The 20,339-nt window shown below is 41.1% G+C and overlaps 1 protein-coding gene across 2 annotated transcripts in view; it reads left to right on the forward strand.

The window, feature by feature from the left end:
• Positions 1-20,339, forward strand: part of tmem9 (transmembrane protein 9) — a 110,044-nt gene that overhangs the window by 49,151 nt on the left and 40,554 nt on the right. For both annotated transcript variants that reach the window (XM_078546806.1, XM_078546808.1), the window contains exon 4: positions 577-708. In XM_078546806.1, coding sequence (XP_078402932.1) covers positions 577-708 — 132 coding nt within the window. The remainder of the gene's footprint in view (positions 1-576; positions 709-20,339) is intronic.

Genomic DNA, 20,339 nt, shown 5'->3' on the forward strand with positions numbered 1-20,339 from the left:
CCAGGTTAAAACTTCAATCTGCACTGAGTTTGCTGACTTACAACCAAAACAGAACCTGTCATGCTGCAATTGGCCTGGTTGGCGGGAGGAAAGGAAATAGCAAAGGGTTCCTACTTCAGGTGACTATTGTGAAACCTTTACTGAAATTGTCTGTATGCAAATCAAGTGGCGAGGCCTACTTCCTGCAGTTGATTAATCAATTAATGCTTACTATTAAGGCATGTACATGCATAATGATCATTGTCGACACTTGCTGGAAAAAGTAGGGAGGAAAATAGAGCACCCAATTCATTAGTTTTGCGGATCATGGATGCAGCCTTGCAAATCAATGCTGTCTGATGTAGAACAATAGCACTCCAGAACACTGCTGCCTTCATTCTGAAGATTGCTTTTGAAAGTTCCAGATTGGTTCACTGTCTAACTGTGGGAAATGAAGTTGATGTTAATCATGTAATGTTTCTTGTTTAAAGGAGTCCATTTGTATCACAGGGAGTAATGGGAAAGTAAGCAAATGTGGGGCTGACGTTTATGAATAATCAAAAATAGATTTACTCTTTTTAAATCTTGATTTGACAGGTAACAATCATCATTTACCTGACTGTTGTTGGAGCTCTGTTGGTGTACATGGCATTCCTGATGATAGTGGACCCACTTATCCGAAAGCCAGATTCATACATTCAGCCTCTGCACAATGAGGAAGACACTGAGGTAAGGAAAGTGAATGATAATTCTAGGTGGGTTTATATAAGTAAGGGGGATAGCTACAAATATGTGGAACATTCACCTTTTCATGACAAATATGTTCCAGATGTGGGTGCTTCTTATTATAGGGTTTGATTTGCAAACACAATTTATTTTTGTACCCTGTATTTGTTACTAATAAGTTAACCTCTTTAACAGAAAATGTGATATACTTTTTCTTTTAGATCTTTAAAGCTATCCTTCATTACTTCCCATTGGCTTTGAGAATGTTACAGATTAAACGAATGGTGACAATGCCTATGACAAAGTTTATTTAGCAGCATTCGTTCCCCACGAAGGGTTCCCACTTAAACCAAAAGGCACAGAAATTCATATCAAACATGGAACTGGGTCTCAGCTAATGTACAAAATAAGAAACTGAACAGTCATGAGAGATGTAATGCAAGAATAGGGGATATAATGAACACAGTCCAGAGCTGATAGTGTTTTGGATTCTTTTGTTTCTAATTTCTATTAGTGGTCTCTTAATAGGCCAGCAATCCCCTTGTGCAGACAAATAGCAAATGAAAATTAACATTGATAAATGCATTGTAATAGTTGAACAAATGTGCATTATAAGAACAGCGAAATGAATTGATTTGAATGAGAGAGACTTGGAAAAGGATTTGGAAGTGTGGAGACATTGTAAGAATATACGACCAAACCATAGAGCACTCTGAGGTTACACTCTGGCTTTACGATGCATGCACATTCATCTCCAATGCAATATTATCATCAATTGCTATCTCACTCACCATTGCAATATTATCACTAATCATTCAGTACCTCACTCTCCAATGTAATGTCAATTACTCAGTACATCGCTCTCCAAGGTGATATTATTAATCACTATCTCAGGCAGCTTCAAAAGCCCCAAGTCATAAAGAGAGAATATATTGCAGTACCTTTCAAAAGTTGTATATTCCATTTGTGTCAACACACTGGTGTTTTGGCCTGTTGATTTGTATGCAGTGAACACAAGGAAATCTATACGTAGACTACTTGATGGCCTTGTGAGTAAAGCACTGCACAATCCAGAAAGGTCCCATGTTTGACTCGTGGCCTATGCCTGGTTGACTAGGGAAACAGTTGGAGAACTGCTAATGGCCACAATGCCTCAAGGCTGAGGAGCAACAAGTAAGACATTTTTCTGCTCCTTGCTGCCTGATAGCCCCTACTGAAAAGTACACGTGAATGAATGTTGTAGAATTTGGGATTTCTTTACCAGATCCCTGAGCTGTGAATGGTATGGTTCTGTCAGCAGCATTAGAGAAGCATGTTGTAGGGCATGTCACTTCCAATACATCTGACAGAAGGGTAGCAATAGTGGAGGGAGAGGATTGGGTCACATTATCTTCTCTCCACCTAGAAATGTTGATTGAAACCATATAATAGTAGAGAGGAGAGGAAAAGACCGAACTCTCTCCCCCGCCCCGCCCAGCCCCAAGATCTCTGCCATCATGAAAGAGGAGACCAGTAATGTCATAGAACACCAACTTCTGCAAGTTCTCCTCCAAGTCATATCCTATCCTGACTTTGTCGTGTATTCCAGTTAGTTCCTCAAAAGCTGATTAAAAAACCTGGAATTCCTACCAAGCATCACCACCATTGCTGGAATCATTTTGGGAAAAGGCACTCCACTGGCACCTTCTCTGAGTACCTCGAAATGGACATTGGATGTGACAACATTGGAAAGGCCAGTGGTGAAGGATAAAACAGGAGCTAAACTTTTATAAGCATTTATTCACATAGGTGCATGTTTGTAATGTGTACCTCCTAAACGCAAACCTCAGTCCTAGTCTGTTCCAGTTTAATTCTTTGCACCACAACTTAAACTGTTGTAACTCTTTTGAGTACATTCACAGTTCAACTCTTTCGAGTACATTCACAGTTCTTGGTTTCCGGGAGTGGGACATGAACCCACAACTCTCTGATTCAAAGGCGAGGGTGCTATGAACTGATCTGTTCCAGTTTATAGGAGCCCAAGTGAATCCTGATTTAATGCTCACCACCTTCATCCAATCAAACACAATTAATATACAACTAACATCCATGACATTTTTTTTTTAAAGGTTGAGCACCTAAGCCTATGGCTTGGAATATCTCCCTGTTTCAGCTCAGCATGACTAAGGGAAAAAAATAAGTAGGATTGGCTGGAAGAAGTTGTCTAAATAAGAAAAAGTCTGATTTATGCTACAATGATGGGCTGGAGCTTTCCTTCATTGTAAAAAAACATGGACACATTGCCTAGATATGATTTAATTTCAGTTGGCAGCATTTTTTCACTGGATCAGAAAGTTGTAGCCTCAGGGTTCATTCAGGATGTTGATATTTAACGTAGACTGATGTTCTGGTGCAGCACTAAAGGAATGCTGCATTGTCAGAGATGCATTCAGATAAGGCGTTAAGTGTAGCTCCTTTCAACCTAATTGATTCAAGTGAGCACTAACAATTCCATGACACTATTCAAAGAAGAGCATTGAATTATCTCCATTCTTCCCTCAACCAATGCCACCACAAAAAAAATAGATGAACTGTTTGTTCACCTTACTGATTTTTGTGATAATTTTCTTGTGCAGAATGATGCCTACATGTTGCTTACAGAGCATAGTCGCTATATGCAGCACATTAAGGTGTTAAAATGAGCTGATTGTGTGCTAAATAAATGTGGGCCTTGTATATAATGCTCGTGTTTTCTACTTTCTGATTCATTTTCCAGTCACTGAGGCCATTGTCTCAAGCCTTTGCTTTTGGGATTATTTTTGTTGAGTGTTGTCCCCTTTGTTATTTTATTGTGGGGAAGCTATGTTTAATCTCCAACTGAGTTTTACTTTGAGAATTTCCTTGTTCAATGGTTTTGGCTTTTAAATTACCTGTGCAATCTAAAAATAAAACGTATATTTAAGATCAAACAACTTAAAGAAGCTTACCACACTTCCTGCCGCTCCTGTTTCAATAGAATTATTGCAGTCATTTCCTACTTTGTTTACAGTGTAGTGATGCTTCTAATACCAGGTTGGGTGAAATTAATTCATGCCAGTCTGTGTGAGGGCTGATGAGAGCCAATGTAGGTGGTCTGATGATAATGACAGGAAATGAAAAATGATGTAAGTGCTTATTATGGGGTAAGAAATGACAGTGTTAGGCTGGTCGAATATCAGTGAGCAACGCACGGTCAGACACTTCAGGATATCATTATCAGCAGTAAAAAGTCTATCTCCATCTGTGTTTAAAGGACAGAGCAGGTTGTCACAACATGTGACTTCTATGGCTGTGCCGCGATGTTGGATAGCGTCAGAAATCCAAAACTTCACTTTGTTGATGGTACTCGTGCTTTTTGAAGTTAATGATCACGAGCAATTACAACTCAGCTAATTTCCATACACCTGTGATGGGTCTGATTGAACATAAAGAAGTCTGTGCCTGGTCTCCTCTTTGCTCTAGTGGGCGATGCCACACAGACCTGAAGGATCCCAAGTTTAGGCCATAGCCTCTGCTGAGTTGACCAGCACAGCATTTGGAGGCCTCGCTACCCCAGGCTGAGAGGAACAGCCAATTTCCTTGCTCCCACTTGCTTAGTGAGTACTGGTAGATGGTTTCACATTCTTAAAAAAAATAAATTGCAAGGCCTGTTTTTCATTCGGACAGGTTAAGAAACGTAGTGGTCAGGTCAGCTCAGACTAAATCCAAGAGTTTATATACAGTGTCCACACTTGTTGTCCAAAGTGCTGTCTTTCAGATGTAGCATTAAGCTGAGGCTCTCTCTGCCTGTCAAATGTATGTAAAATATTACATACCCCTATTCAAAGAAGAGCAGGTGTTCCCCATGTATCCTGTTAATATTCCACCTTTAACCAGCATTCACTCATTTGCTGAAGATGGGACAGGGTTTTTTGTGATTGACCACTGGTTTTGCCCATGTGACAATAGTAGTTGCACTTCCAAGATAATTCGATTGAGTTGAATTCTGGCAGCTGTCTGATGCAAACAGTGATGTGCTGCTCAGCAGTTAGATGAGTTTGCATAGTGTTCTCACTGCAGATGTCGGACTCCAGTAAGGAGACACGAATCATGGCCAGAGTGCTTCCATGGTAGAAAACGATCGAAAATATTATCAAATAATTTCTGTTTCGTCATCTAGTAAGTTGTGGGAATGGTTGAGGCAGAGATCAATGGAAACGCTCTGGGAAAATTGAAATAACATTTGAGGTGGATGCAGGGTAATGAGGGGTGAGCAGTGCATTGAGATTAGTTTTGGATTGCTCTGGTAGAGGGGCAGCTTGGACACACTAGGCCAGATGGCATCCCCTCCTGTAAATTGCTGCAGTATATCCTGGAGCATCGTGTAGAATTAGTTGACGTGATAGCATATTACTAATGTGCTTTGGTAAGGAAATCTGGTGCCCTTACCTGGTCTGGCCTACATGTGACATCGGACCCTCAGCACTGTGATTCAATCTTAACTGCCCTCTGAAATGGCCTAGTAAGCCATTCAGCTGTATTAAACCGCTATAGGAGAGTCTAAAGAGTAAAAGCAGATGGACCACCTGGCATGGAGCTCGGCCCAGTCACATCAGACCTGTAGAATCCTCCTCACTAACACCTGGAGACTTGAGCCAAAATTGGCAGAGCTGTCCCACAGTCTAATCAAGCACAGACTGTCCGAGTCATACCTTAGAGTCTATGCTCCAGACTCCTCCATCACCATGATAAAAGCAAAATACTGCAGATGCTGGAAATCTGAAACAAAAACAGAAAATATTGGAAGAACTCAGCAGGTCATCTGTGGCGAGAAAAACAGTTAACGTTTTGAGTCCGTATGACTTCTTCAGAAATGTTAACTATTTTTCTCTCCACAGATGCTGTTAGACCTGCTGAGTTTCTCCAGCATTTTCTGTTTTTGTCCTCCATCACCATCTCTGTGTATGTCCGATCCCACTGGCAAAACAGACCAAACAGAGGTGGCAGTGTCAACAGTGGTATACAGTTGGAGAGAGTGGCGCTGTGTGCTCAACATTAATTCAAAACCCAATGAAGTCTCATGTTATTAGGTCAAAATTGGGCAAGGAAACCTCCTGCTAGTTACCATGTACCACCTCCTTAAGCTGATGAATTAATACTCCTCCATGTTGTACATCCATGGATGCACTGAGGGTACCAGAGGCACACTGTACTCTGGCTAGAGGCCTTTTTATTTACTCATGGGATGTGGGCATCGCTGGCAGGCCAGCATTTATTGCCCTTGTGCACGGGTCAGTGGGTCACATTACTGTGGGTCTGGAGTCACATGTAGGCCAGACCAGCTAAGGCTGGCAGATGTGTTTCCTGAACCAGATGGGTTTTCACAACAATCGACAATTGTTTTGTGGGTCATCAGCGGACTTTTAATTCCAGATTTTATTGAGATCAAATCTTACCATCTGCTGTGCTGGGATTCAAACCCAGGTCCCCAGAGCAATACCCTGGGTCTCTGAATGCTAGCCCAATGACAATACCACTATGCCAGCATCTCCCCTTAAGTGCTCAATGTGCATCATCAATAGTGGTTTGGTAGCACCACTACTGACCAAGCTGGCTGGGTCCTGAAGCAAATTGCTGCCAGGTTTGGATTGTGGCAGGTGGTGAAAGAACTGGAGGAAGTGAAAATTCTACTTGACCTCACCTCACCAATCTACCTGATGCAGATACATTTGTTTATGACAATATTGATAGGAGTGATCACAATACAGTCCTTATGGAAATGGAGCCCCATCTTCATTCTGAGGGCACCCTCCATTGTGTCATGTGGCACCACCATGCCAAATGGGAATCAATTCGTTAGAGACCTAGCAGCTCAAAACTGAGAATTTGTAATGCACTAGGTGTCATCAGCAGAATTGTAATCTGCAACCTGTAACCTCATGGCCCAGGATGTCCCTCATACCATCAAGCCAAGCAACCAACTTTAGTTCAATGAGGAGTGTAGAAGAGTATGCCAGGAACAGCACCAGGTTTACCTGAAAAAAGATAGTGACCGAGGACACAGGACTACATGCATGCTAAACAGCAGAAGCAGCATGCTATATAGAGCTAAGTGATCCCACAACCAACTGATTAGCTCATAAGTTCTGCAGTCCTGCCAAATCTAGTTTTGAATGATGGTGACCAATTAAAAAAACTAACAGACAGAAGAGGCTGCATGAGCACCCTTATCCTGAATGATGGCAGAAACCAGCACATGAGTGCAAAAGACAAGGATCATCCAAGTGGATGATCCATCTCTGCCTCCTTCCGATAACCCTACCATTACAGGTGCCAGTCTTCAACCAACTCGATACACTCAGTGTAATATCAGGAAACTATACCAGTAAGTGCACTGGATACAGGGAAGACTATGAGCCACGACAATGTCCCAGCTGCAATGCTGAAGGCTTGTGCCACAAAATTAGCTGCACCTCCATCCAAACTTTTCCAGTGCAGCTACAATGCCGGCATCTACTGACAATATGGAAAACTGCCCAGGTATGTCCTGTGGACAAAAAGCAGGACAAATCCAATCTGTCCAGTTACTCCCTTTTCAGCTTATTTTCAGTTACCAACAAAGAGATGGAAGGTGTGGTCAGCAGTGCCATCAAATGTCATTTACTCAACAAAGATGCTCAGTTTGGGTTCTCCCAGGACCACTTGACTCCAGCACTCATTACAGCCTTGGTCCAATATGGACAGAAGGTCTGAATTTCAGAGGTGAGATAAGAGTAAATGTTTTTGACATCAGGGAAGCAATGCACTGTGTGTAGGTGGTGGCATAGTGGTATTGTCACTGGACTGGTAATCCAGAGACCCAGGGTAATGGGGACCTGGGTTTGAATCCCACCATGGCAGATGGTGGAATTTTAATTCAATGAAAATCTGGAATTAAAAGTCTGATGATGACGACCATGGAACCATGCCGATTGTCGTAAAAACCCATCTGGTTCCCTTTAGGGTACAAAATTTGCTGTCCTTACCTGGTCTGGCCTGGCCTACATGTGACTCCGGACCCACAACAATATGGTTGACTCTTAAATGCCCTCCTAAAACAAAGGCAATTAGGGATGAGCAATAAATACTGGCCTAGCCAGCGACACCCACATCCCATGAGCGAATAAAAATAAAGCTAATGGGCATCAGGCTCTGCACCTGCTGGAGTCATACATAACATGTATGCACCGTTCCATTCACAATTCGTCAGATGACGAAACACTCTGCACTTGCATGTAGTAAGCCTGACAACATCCAGGCTTGAACTGGTGAGTAGCATTCTTCCCACACAAGTGCTACACTAACAGAAAGGAGTTTAACCACCAATGACATTACCATTATCAAATCTCCCACCATCAACATTCTGGAAGTCATCATTTGGCTGCTTTGTCCTGGATGGTGTCAAGCTTCTTGAGTGTTTTTGGAGCTGCACTCATCCAGACAAGTGGAGAGTATTCCATCACACTCCTGACTTGTGCCTTGTAGATGGTGGACAGGCTTTGGGGAGTCAGGAGGTGAGTTACTCACAGCAGGATTCCTAGCTTCTGACCTGCCCTTGTAGCCACAGTATTTATATGGCGAATCCAGTTCAGTTTCTGGTTAATAGTAACTTCCAAGATGTTGATACTGGGGGATTCTGGGACAGTAATGCCATTGAATGTCAAGGGACGATGGTTAGATTCTCTCCTGTTGGAGGTGGTCATTGCCTCGTTCTTGTGTGGCGTGAATGTTACTTGCCACTTGTCAGCCCAAGCCTGGATATCATCCAGGTCTTGCTGCATTTTGACATGGACTGCTTCAGTACTTGAGTCTCCAAGGCACAAGTCAAGAGTGTAATGAAATACTTTCCGTTTGCCTGGATGAGTGCATTTCTAGCAACACTCAAGAAGCTTGAATCAATCCAGGGCAAAGCAGCCTCTTGATTGGCACCCCATCCAGCACACCCCAGTACAATATGCCTATTATATATGATCTACACGATGCATTGCAGCAACTTGCCAAGGCTTCTCCAATAGCAGCTTCCAAACGTGTGACTTCTCCCACCTAGAAGGAGATGGGCAAGTAGTGCATGGGAGCACAATCATTTCCAAACTCTCCCCAGTTCACATACCTTACTTGGAAATGTACCACTGTTCCTTCATCATCAAGTTAAAATCCTGGAAATCCCTTCTTTACTGCGTTGTGGGAGCAACGGTTCAAGGAAATAGGGAAGTACAGTAAGTGCTGCCCTTGCTAGCAATGCCCACATCCTGTGAATGAATTGAAAAAGGATATGCAAACAAAAATTATATTTATAGTAAATCCTCAATGGTTATGCAATTATACTTTCAAATCTATACAAAAGTGTTGGCATAGTCAAATTTTACTACCTTCCAGCTTTCCATCAGTCTGTGTTTACATCAGATATGTTCTAACCCCAAACTTAGCTTTAATGTGCAGAAATTGTAGCAACCTAGTAATGGATGACACTGGGAGAAATCAGACAAACTGAAAATGCAACTTTCAAGCAGTTTATGACTGCTTCAAGCCGAAGTGTGCTGTTGCGTTGGAGGAGTCCAGTGTGTGGGTGGTCTGAGAGATGTATCAAAACATTGTGCTGCCTTGTGTATCTTTCCCCGTTTCTCTGTGGGCAGTCATGGTTCCAACACAGGTTGACAGCAGGCTGCTGCAATTGAAGGGCATGATCTTCTAAGCAGTACTAGTTAATAGAGCTTTTGTGTATTACAAGAATAGTGAATGCTTAAGATTCAAGACTGAAGCACCCTCTCTTATAAATTGATTCCTGAGTGTGTGTGAGTAGATGTGTATCTTTATACTTGAATGATATAAACAATTGCAGAGTACTTGATGTTTTGACGTTTTGCTTTCCCCAACCATTTTTGAGTTTGGGATTACTTGTGTTTCTTTGAGTCTACATTGATTTGAGTAAAGCTCAAGCTGTCAGCTTTGAGGAAGTATGCTTGTTTTCAGTTGTGCAGTTGTGTTCCTACTATAAGATGTGAATTAATCCTTTGAGTGCTGGGCGGAGATCTGAATGTGTCTGGCAGTTTATCTTTGTCACGGGAGATTTGAGTTGCCTTTACAGCCATGGTTTTAATATATTACTGGTCAGTTTTTCTTTGTAGTTGGTGGTTCTTGTTGTGGAGGCTCTTTGACCATAGCTTGTCCTAATTTTCAAGTTTTTTTTTTGTTGTAAAGATAGTGAAATCCTATGGGTTCTAACCTGGTTTTAAAAAGATCTCTGCTAAACCAGCACAAGACAAAGGAATGACTATTTGCAGCCAATGCTAGTATTTAAATATTGAAGGGAGAGAAACCTATCAACAAAAATTGCTCATATTTCTCACATCACTTCAGATAACTCATAAGATGGTATCAGACTTTGACTCTGGAATCAGTGTGATGAACAGAGTAATATCCCCAATAAGTTGCTAAGTAGAAGGGACAGAAAGAGTAGGAACAGTGAGGGTATTGTGGCCATGTGTGAAGAGTTAAGTACTCCTATATCTCAATAAACCATCAGTGGGAAAGCCTTTACCAATCAGGGGATTCATTCATATCAGGAGGAAAGCTCGCAAGAATGTTAAATTTTACCTCAGCTGATAAAGCACTGCAAAGAGATAGCACTGCAAGATAGCACTGCAAAACAAAATGATGCATTAGTGCCAACAGAAACCAGGTTCTGATAATCTATGGAATTCATAATTTTTCAAGAAACTGAAAATATACAACACATTCTCGCACACTGGCCCGAGAATGATTGTCAAAAGTCTCTTAGGGGTCAGATGATGCCAAAGAAAAGTGGACCAGTTACTTTCGTTGTGCCCTTGCCATTTATAAGAGTACCCAATTTTACCAAAGTAAACTCTTAGTAAACTGCCGTATTCAATATTTTAATTGTTTGCTCTGGTTTCATTGCAGATTTGCTGATTGTTTTCTCTGAACGTTTTTTTGCAGTTAAACTTTAATTCTGCAATAGATTTAAGGAAATTTGTGGACATTGGTTGAGGATAGGATTTAGCTTGACTTGGACGACATCTATGGTCAAATAGCCTACCTGTGTTTATTTTGTAGGTAATTTAAAGAATGTCTACAAGCCCTTGGTAATAGAGGGCAACTGATGTGTGCAGTTATATCACTGCATAAGTCTTTCAGGAGCGGGCAAGAATTTAATGCAAATCTAAATGGCCGTAGAGCGAGTTTTGAGCCTAGAGCTGCCAGGTTTACCAGGTCTTTTGGTTGATGCAGTATTTTAGAGTGTCCAATCCTTATGACAGTATTGCAAGAGGTGAGGTGAAGGTAAAACAAACCCCATAGTGCTGATAAGGGAAGAGTGGGTGTTGCTGTGGATTTGGAGTTTGCAAACAGAAGTATCCTGTGCCAAATTGGAATGAAGATGGCCGAGACAGCAAAACTGTTCAAACGTAGACAGACAAGATCTGCTTCCTTCTGTAATTTTGGGGGGGTTTTTTTGGTTTTTGGTTAACGTCAAACATATTACCAATCGTTCCCAAAGATGGAGAACTGTAATCTGCACTACATTATGTATATTTTGACTGAATCGTGATTGTTTTGTAGGTTGTGCCAGGTTAATCCAGACCCCTTTTGTGCAGCCAAGTAAGTGAAGTTTAACTGTTTCAGTGTTACGATGTACTACGCTGACAGATATATCTTGTGTTGTTCATGGTGAGTCAAAGAATACATGGGTCCAGATCTTCTGTTCTCCAGAGGGTCGTACCCTGGAGGTACCCCTTGGAAGTCCCTGCACACTGGTTACATGGGAATTGTCTGGTAAGTTTCAACTTCTGTTGGGCAGTTGCCCTGCATAGGGAACCCTGCAAAATTATGATTTTAAAGTCAAAGACTTAGCAGAATAGTTACTCTGGAGAAGTTAGGATTAAAACCAGATCTAACTCCTGGGTAACTATAATACTGGCACCCCCCCAACCCAACCTGCTGACTACCCACCACCTGACTACCCTCCCATTCCCGACTCCACTCCTGACTCATCCTAGCCCCTCACCCACGTACCTTACACACTTACCTTCTCTCCTAACTTGTTAAAGTGGCTGGAACATTTAAACCTACTGGAATACAGCAGCTAGTGCTGTTAAAAGAAGGGCGTTGTTTCGCTTCCCCCTGCGCTCCTCTCCAAGGAAAGGCCTCCAGGAACAGCTACGCTCTACATTTCTCAGCAAGCCTGGGTTGGATGTCTGAGTGAGAAATGTGGAGCTCCAGTTTTAGATAAGATAGGAGTGGAGTGGCGATCCAATGGTGATTACCACTCTACGGAAGATTCGGCTTGTTGTTTTAGAAGAATAGGGTTCTTATCAACAAAGGATAACAGGGAAGGTGTTACACAACAAAAACAAAAATACCTGGAAAAACTCAGCAGGTCTGGCAGCATCTGCGGAGAGGAACACAGTTAACGTTTCGAGTCTGAATAACCGTTCAACAGAACTAAGTAAAAATAGAAGAGAGGTGAAATATAAGCTGGTTTAAGCGGGGGTGAGACAAGTAGAGCTAGCTAGAGGGCCGGAAAGGGGGTGGGGATGGAGGAGAGAGTTCATGATCTAAAATTGTTGAACTCAATATTCAGTCTGGAAGGCTGTAAAGTGCTTAGTCGGAAGATGAGGTGCTGTTCCTTCTAGACTCTTCCGACTAGGCATTTTACAGCCTTCCGGACTGAATATTGAGTTCAACAATTTTAGATCATGAACTCTCTCCTCCATCCCCACCCCCTTTCCGATTCTCCCCCCCCCCCCCTTTTTTTCCCAATAATTTATGTAGATTTTTCTTTTCCCACCTATTTCCATTATTTTTAAATGTATTTCCATCCATTGTTTTATCTCTACCTTTTAGCCTTTTTCGATTCCTTCACCCCACCCCACCCCCACTAGGGCTATCTGTACCTTGCTTGTCCTGCTTTCTACCCTTAATTAGCACATTCCTTAGATAATATCACCACCTTCAACACCTCTTTGTCCTTTTGTCTGTGACATTTTTTGGTTATCTCCACCTATCATTGGCCCTCTATCCAGCTCTACTTGTCCCACCCCCCCTTAAACCAGCTTATATTTCACCTCTCTTCTATTTTTACTTAGTTCTGTTGAAGGGTCATTCGGACTTGAAACGTTAACTGTGTTCATCTCCGCAGATGCTGCCAGACCTGCTGAGTTTTTCCAGGTATTTTTGTTTTTGTTTTGGATTTACAGCATCCGCAGTTTTTTGCTTTTATCAAGGTGTTACACAAAGTGTCTAAAGAACACAAGAAATAGGAGCAGGTGTAGCCCATATGGCCCGTCAAGCCTGCTCCAATACGATCATGGCTGATCTTGGACTTCAACTCCACTTCTCATCCGTTCCCTATATCCCTTGATTCCCTGAGAGACCAAAAATCTGTCTCTCCCAGCCTGAAATAGATTCAACAATGAAGAGTGCACAACCCTCTGGGGTAGAGAATCCCAAAGATTCACAGCCCTTTGAGTGAAGTAATTTCTCCTCATCTCAGTCCTAAATTGATCGACCCCTTATCCTGAGATTGTGCCCCAGTGTCTTAGATTCCCTCTTACAGGGACTGTACAACAAGCAGGGCTTTTGATGTTTTTAGGCTGTGACTTACTGGCATCACAGCAAAACATAACAGGTTAGTCTGAACCTGTCAGCATGGACATGCTCGTAGGAAATGTTTATGTAGCAATTTTCAATAGATTCAATGACTCATGTAAGAATTTTATATACAATTTGATAAAATAATGTGTGCACTCGCTTACTATCCACAAAAATTTACTCTCTGTTGTCACTTATTTGTAAGCCATTATTAATTCCTATGCCGCCACCTCAAAATCTATCTACTATTTATAAGGCTCAGATCAGGGTTATGCTGGAATATTCACCATTTGGGTGGAAATTTGGCCTCTTCAGCCTTGATTTTAACCTCCCCACCATTGCAATCATACCTTTAGCTGCCAAGGCCCTAAGCTCTGGAATTCCTTTGTTAGGCACTCGAAATAGTTTAGTTATATTTGTATTTGTGGATATTAGGAATGAGTTTTAGCTTTAATGTTTAAGTTTGATTTGTATTTCTAATATGTGTGTTAAGAAAATGATGAAACTTGAGTTTTAGTTTCACTTTAAAAGATGCCTGCATTTTTAATAAGTTTTATGACCTTCGAAGTAGAGAGCTGTGTTATCAAGGGTGCAGTGGTTCAGGGAAGTTAAAACAAAGTAGAAATAAACTGTGTTGTTGCCTAGCCACAGGGGTCCCGAGAGGGAGGCCCAGCGCACACACACCGAAAGAATTTGAGTTCAGTTGGTCACTGTGCTCTAAAGTTGAAAGGAGTTGCCAGCAGAAGCAGCATAGGAGAGGGACAGATAGCAAGTCCCAAACTAAAGTTGAAACCAGCTGCCAGGAAAAGCTAGACAGGAAGGAGCTGCAGGAAGCATGTTTCCCCAAAGAACAGAAGAAGAGGGGTTCCAAGAGACCACCTAGTTAAAGGGAACGTACAGGAATCTGGAAAAGGCCCTGTTAAATCAAGTTAAGAGTGAGGAGCAGAGAAAGGCCCCAAGCTTAAAGGGAGAAGCTGCAGGACGCAGATTTAAAGCAATATAGGCTTGCGAGAAGCCAGACGATCCAAGGAGAAAGCTTAAGTTCTGTAACACTTTACTATGGGCATGTGAGGCAGTGGTATTCTGTTGGCATGGCTGAGTCAGAGAGAGAGAGTGCGTGGAAGGAAACTTGAATGCACATGGCGATCCAGGGCAGAGGAACATCGGAAAGAGAATTCGAAACCCTGGAGGTGGACCCTTATGAAAGGCGTCGGAAAGAAAGTGTCATTTGGGAGAAGATTCCAAAGCGAGTTCTTCAAATGTGGAGATTGGAAACCCCATGTGAAAGGAGGAGTTCAGTGAGACCAGTTGCCTCATGGTGTTACAAGCGTCTGGGGGGAGTTAATGAGAGATCCATAGCATCTGTTTGGGGTGGCATCTGTCACTTGGTTTCGGAGTATGGTGTGTCTTACCACAGCTCACCTATTGGTTTACATGAACTGTGTACTTATTGTGAACATTAGAGTATAAGATAGCTTTTGTAACTTGTGTTATCCTTACAAATCTGTATAGATCTTTAAAGGTACAATTGTGGGTGAAGGAGTATTGTAGTATAGTTCCTCTTTTCTTGTTTAATAAATGTTTTATTCTTTTGTTAAAAGTTCATCAGCTGACTCCAGTGACTCTGTTCAGTAGCCACACTCCATGTATCTAAATGATAAAACCAAAGTTAGGATCTGTCAAGCCGGGGTCCACTCTGGGATCTGGCTTCCCCGGTAGTAACATCAGCTGGGATCATAACACCCTCCATAAACCTCTTTGCCTGTCTACCTCTCTTTCCTCCTTTAAGATCTCCTTCAAACCTACCTCTTTGACTAGCATTTGCTTATCTGCCCTAATATCTCCTTATGTGGCTCGGTGTCACATTTTGTCTACAGGATGCACTGCAGCAGCTCACCAAAGTTACTTCAACAAAGCATTGCCGCCCTACAACCAGAGTTGCCTTTATTTTCTTTGTGCATGGCCTGTTTTGCTGCTCCTGAGCCTAGCAGTTTAAATGGAAAGTTGTCTGTAGCTGTAACCTGTACCACTGAAATGAATATTGTGAAAGCACTGTCACCTGGCAGTTTACACACCATCCTGACCTTGCTGCATATCACCATTCCTTTTTCATCTCTGGGTCAGGCTTCAGGAAGTTCTTACTTTGCACCATCTCTACAAGGGCTGGAGAATGCCCAACTAATTCCTCGGAAACTAGAGATGGGCATTAAATTCAAACTTGCCTATGTTGCCCATATACTGAGCATAATTATTTTTAAATAGTGATCTATAAATTACCATTGATATGTTATTACTGAAAATAACAATCTATCTGTGACCAATGATTAGTTAATCGTGAACATTTGTAAGTTTAACTGTGGCCATCAATTTATTATTGTTGATTATAGATTATCGATGTATGGCCATTAATTAGCTAAAATCTACCAGTGATCATTAATTCAGAAGAGTCTAATGTGGCTCAAATTAGAGCTTAACATCAGGGACACTGCCTAATCTTGGCTTTGCTTTGCCTAAACAAGCTAAAGAAAAGACAGTGAAGTCAAATAAAAATTAATAGATGGATTTTAAACAATGAGGAAGGAAATATTAAGGTGTTTAGTATCTGTGAAAGTGGATAAATCACCAGACCCAGATGAAATGTATCCCAGGCTGCTAAGGGAAGTAAGGGAAGAAATGGCAAAGCCTCTGACCATTTTCCAATCCCCTCTGGGTACAGGCATGGTGCTGGAGGATTGTTAACATTGTACTGTTGTTTCAAAAGGGAGGAATGAATAGCCCGAGCAATTACAGGCCCGTCTGTCTAACCTGAGTGTTGGGAAAATTATTGGAAAAATCGACAGTATAAATCATCATGTAGGAACACACTGATTAATCAAGGGCAGTCAGCAAGGATTGGGGAAGAGGGGTTAGTGTCTGAAGAACTTGGTTAAATTTTTTGTGGAGGTAAGAATGGGTATCAATTAGAGCAACACGTTTGTTGTAATCTATGGATTTTAGGAAGACTCTTGACAAGGTAGACATAGCAGACTGGTCAGAAAAGTAAAAGTTCGTGCAACTCAAGGAAAAGTGGCAAATTGGATCCCAAATTGGTTCTGTGGCAGGAAGCAAAGGGTAACGGTCAACAGGTGTTTTTGTGACCAGAAGGCTGTTTGCTGTAGGACTCCACAGTGCTCAATACTGGGTCCCTTGTTTTCCATGGTACATATCAATGATTTCGACATAGGAGGCTTGATTAATAAGTTTGCAGGTAATACAATAATTGGCTGTGGGATTATAGTGAGGAAGAAAGCTGTAGACTTCAGGAAGATATCAATGGATTGGTCGGAGGCAGAAAATTAGCTAATGGAATTCAATCTGGAGAAGTGAGAGGTAATGCATTTGAGGGGGGCAAACAAGGGAAGGGATAAACACAATAAATTGTAAGATAATAAGCATAGAGGAACAGAGACACCTTGAGTACATGTCCACAGATTCCCGAAAGTAGCAGGACAGATGGGTAAGGCAGTTAAGAAGGTATACAGGAAACTTTCCTTTATTAGCCAGGGCATAAGAGTATAAGAACAGTGAGGTTCTTATAGTTTTGTAAAAAAATACTAGCTAGACTGCAGCTAGAGTACAGCATATAGTTCTAATCACTGCATTACAGAAAGGGTGTCATCACCCTAGAGAGGGCACAGAAGAGATTTAGGAGGATGTTACCAGGAATGGAGAATTTTAACTGAAGAAAGATTGAATAGGCTGGGGTTATCTTTGGAACACAGGAGGCTGAGGGAAGATTTAATTGAGGGGCCCAGATAGTGGTTAGGAAGAACCTATTTCCATTAGCACAGAGTTCAATAACCAGGGGCATAGATTTAAAGTAATTGGTAGAAGGATTAGAGGGGAGTTGAGAATTTTTTTTCACCCAGTGTATGGTGGGAGTCCGGAACTCACTGCCTGATGCCAAAACCTCATTGCTTTTTTAAAAAAATTGGGTATGCACTTGAAGTACTGTACCCTACAGGACCACGAACCAAAAGCTGGGAGGTGGGATTTGGCTGATTGGCACTTTTTCAGCCAGCACATTCACAATGGGCTGAATGACCTCCATCTGTGCCATAATTATTCCCTGTTAATTTGATGTCTTGTACCTGGGACCCCACTCGAGCTTTACTTTTAAGATTAAGGTTTTCAATGTCAAAACTCAATAACATTGATACAATTAAGTGATAAGACTGCAAGCAATAAGACTAAGCTTGGGGGTCTCATATCAAAGTTCAATGTGTGGAAAATTGACAGTTAATGCCAATTAACTGCTTTATTGGTAAATTTATAGTCTTAATTGTAACAGTGTTATTTTTCCTGATTGTATGCAGTTCATGAGTCAGTATGTTTTATGTGCTGGCTAGCTACATCTTTTGGCAGTGCTAATGTTTCTATCAACAGTGGTGTAATAGTCTAACACACAATGAGTCAGTTTTTTTTGTTACCCAAAGCAAGCAAAAACACTTGCAGATTAGGTGTTCATTTGGATGACTTAAATGCCTTTGGCTTTGTCTTGAATTAACTCTTGTTTAGTGGGCTATTTAGCAGTCTCTTGGAAGTCCTATTTATCAATATCTATATTGCACTACATTTTTGTGAGGATTGTTTAAAACTTGCTTCTGCTGCATTTTGAAGTGCTTCAGAACACAGCGGTAGGTAAGGGGGTCTGTGTCCAGTAAGAACAATTGGCACAGTGCAGATGATGTGTGCCTGTCTAAATTAACAAGCCTCCATATGCACCTGTGCAGTTAATTTTTTTGATCTGATGCTGACTTGAAAATTAATCATTTAATGTGTTCGTAATCCTGAAGAAAACTGAATATTTGGGTGAATCCAGATTCCTTTTCCAAACTTGGGATGCTTACATTGAAGTAGTTGTCTTTATTCAGTACATACTATGAGGGTAAACGCTATCCTTAATTTCCTTCTCTTTTATGATTTGAAAGGCTGCTTTAGAGTTGCTACTCCTTAGACACAGTGGGTTCTGAGTGTCTGTTAATATCTAATTAATTTAATAGAAATTGAGCCATCCAAGCAATCCTGTAAAAATGAAAACCCATTGTGCTTCCATATGCCAGGAAGAATTAATTATTAATTTAAGGTGTTGAAAGGATTTTAGCAACAGAAAAGCAAATTTCAAAACCCAAGCCATGATCCCCCAGGCATCCAGTTCCTTAGATTCTATTCTATCCTATTCAAAAAAGGAGAGAGAGAGAGAAAGTGAGGAACTACTTGCCAGTTGGTTGGACACCAACTAGTGTGGAAAACGCTACAACTTATTATAAGGGACCTGGTAGCACACTTGGAAAATCAATATGATTGGGCTAAGTCAATACGGTTTTATGAAAGAAAAAGAGTGTTTTGCAAATCAATTAGTTTTTTGAGGATGTAACTAGTTGAGTGGAATAGGGGGAACCAGTGGATGGTGGTGTATTTGAATTTTCCAAAAGCATTCAGTAAGGGGCTTCAAGAGGTTATTAGACAAACAGACTCACAGGATTGGATATTAAAAATATTAGCATAACTTGAGGATTGCTTAACAGATGGAAAACAGAGTGGGAATAGATAGGTCATTTTCATTGGCAGGCTGTAATTAGTGATAATGAATGGCAGACTAAGCTCAAGTGGTCTACTCTTGCTTCTATTTCTTGTGTTCTTTAGTTCTTGTGATTTGGAAGCAGCCAAGGGCTTATTCATTAACTGTCGGACTTGTACTCTATGCTGCTATTTATAATATCCAAACTTCTACTGGCTTTATTTACCTTATTTTGTGAAATTATGTATTTGAACCCTAGATGTTCATCTACACCTTTTAGTGTCTTTTATTCCCATTAAAATGCATTTGCCCGTTCTGATTACCTAAGCCTTTCATAGCCATCCAAATCTTCCAAACCTCCTTCCTTGGTACCATAAAATTTTGAGATTGTGTTCCCTTCATCCCAAACCCAAATTATCTGTAGATATCAGAGAAAAGTGAATCGATCACTGGAGTACACCACCAACAGTCTTTCTCCAATCCGAACAATATCCATTTGCTTTAATTCCTTGTTTCCCATTCATTAATCAAACTTTATATTCCTGGCACTACGTTTTGTTATGCCATATGCCTGAATTTTTGATACAACCCCCTTGTGAGGCAGTTTATAAAATGCCTCCTGAAAATCCATATATACTTCTACTGCATTCCTTAACCTTTCCAATTGGTCACTTCTTGAGAATGAGGAAAGGGTGCAAACATGTTTGTTTGAGGTAGCAGATCCATGGAGACAATGTAACATTAACAGTTTGAAACCTCACTCCCTAGGTCCTCCACCTAGCTAATTGATATGGAAATAACTGGATGATACGCTTTGGGAACTAAAGTTACCATTTAAGATCATAAGAAATAGGAGTAGGCTGTTCAGCCCATCAAACCTACTCTGCCATTCAATAAGATCATGGCTGATCTGATTGCAGCCTTAGTCCAATTTCCTGCCTGTCCCCAAACCTTTGATTCCCTTGTCAAAGTACTTATGGCACTTTGTTTATTTTATGTGGGCATCTTTTATAGAACACTGTGGGTATATGGTTGTGTTGTAACAAGAAGGCAGAGAGCACAATAAGTGTTCATTAGTGACCTTCTAAATCTTGCACTCTGTTTTGGAGCCATGATAGGTCTTGCTCTCCATAATAACTAAGTATGGCTGCAAAAAGATGGAGAGTATAGAATACATTAAATCTAAGTTAAGAATATGCTTTGTGCTCCCTTGGATTTAGCAATCTGTCAATTTTGATGCCAGTTTATCCCATAGTTTAGAAATCTACATATTTAATGGTTACTTATTGAGTTGCTTTTAGCTCAGCTATCTTGGTTTATTATCCTGTCTTGTTTCTGCAGAAATTACTTCTTAATGATTTATTTTGGAATTTTAACTGATTAAATCACCTTTCTCTCTTCATCTTCCTCTTTTCCCCTATCCCATTGG

The sequence above is a fragment of the Cetorhinus maximus genome, chromosome 8 (genome assembly GCF_964194155.1).
Source record: "Cetorhinus maximus chromosome 8, sCetMax3.hap1.1, whole genome shotgun sequence".
Taxonomy (NCBI): Eukaryota; Metazoa; Chordata; class Chondrichthyes; order Lamniformes; family Cetorhinidae; genus Cetorhinus; species Cetorhinus maximus.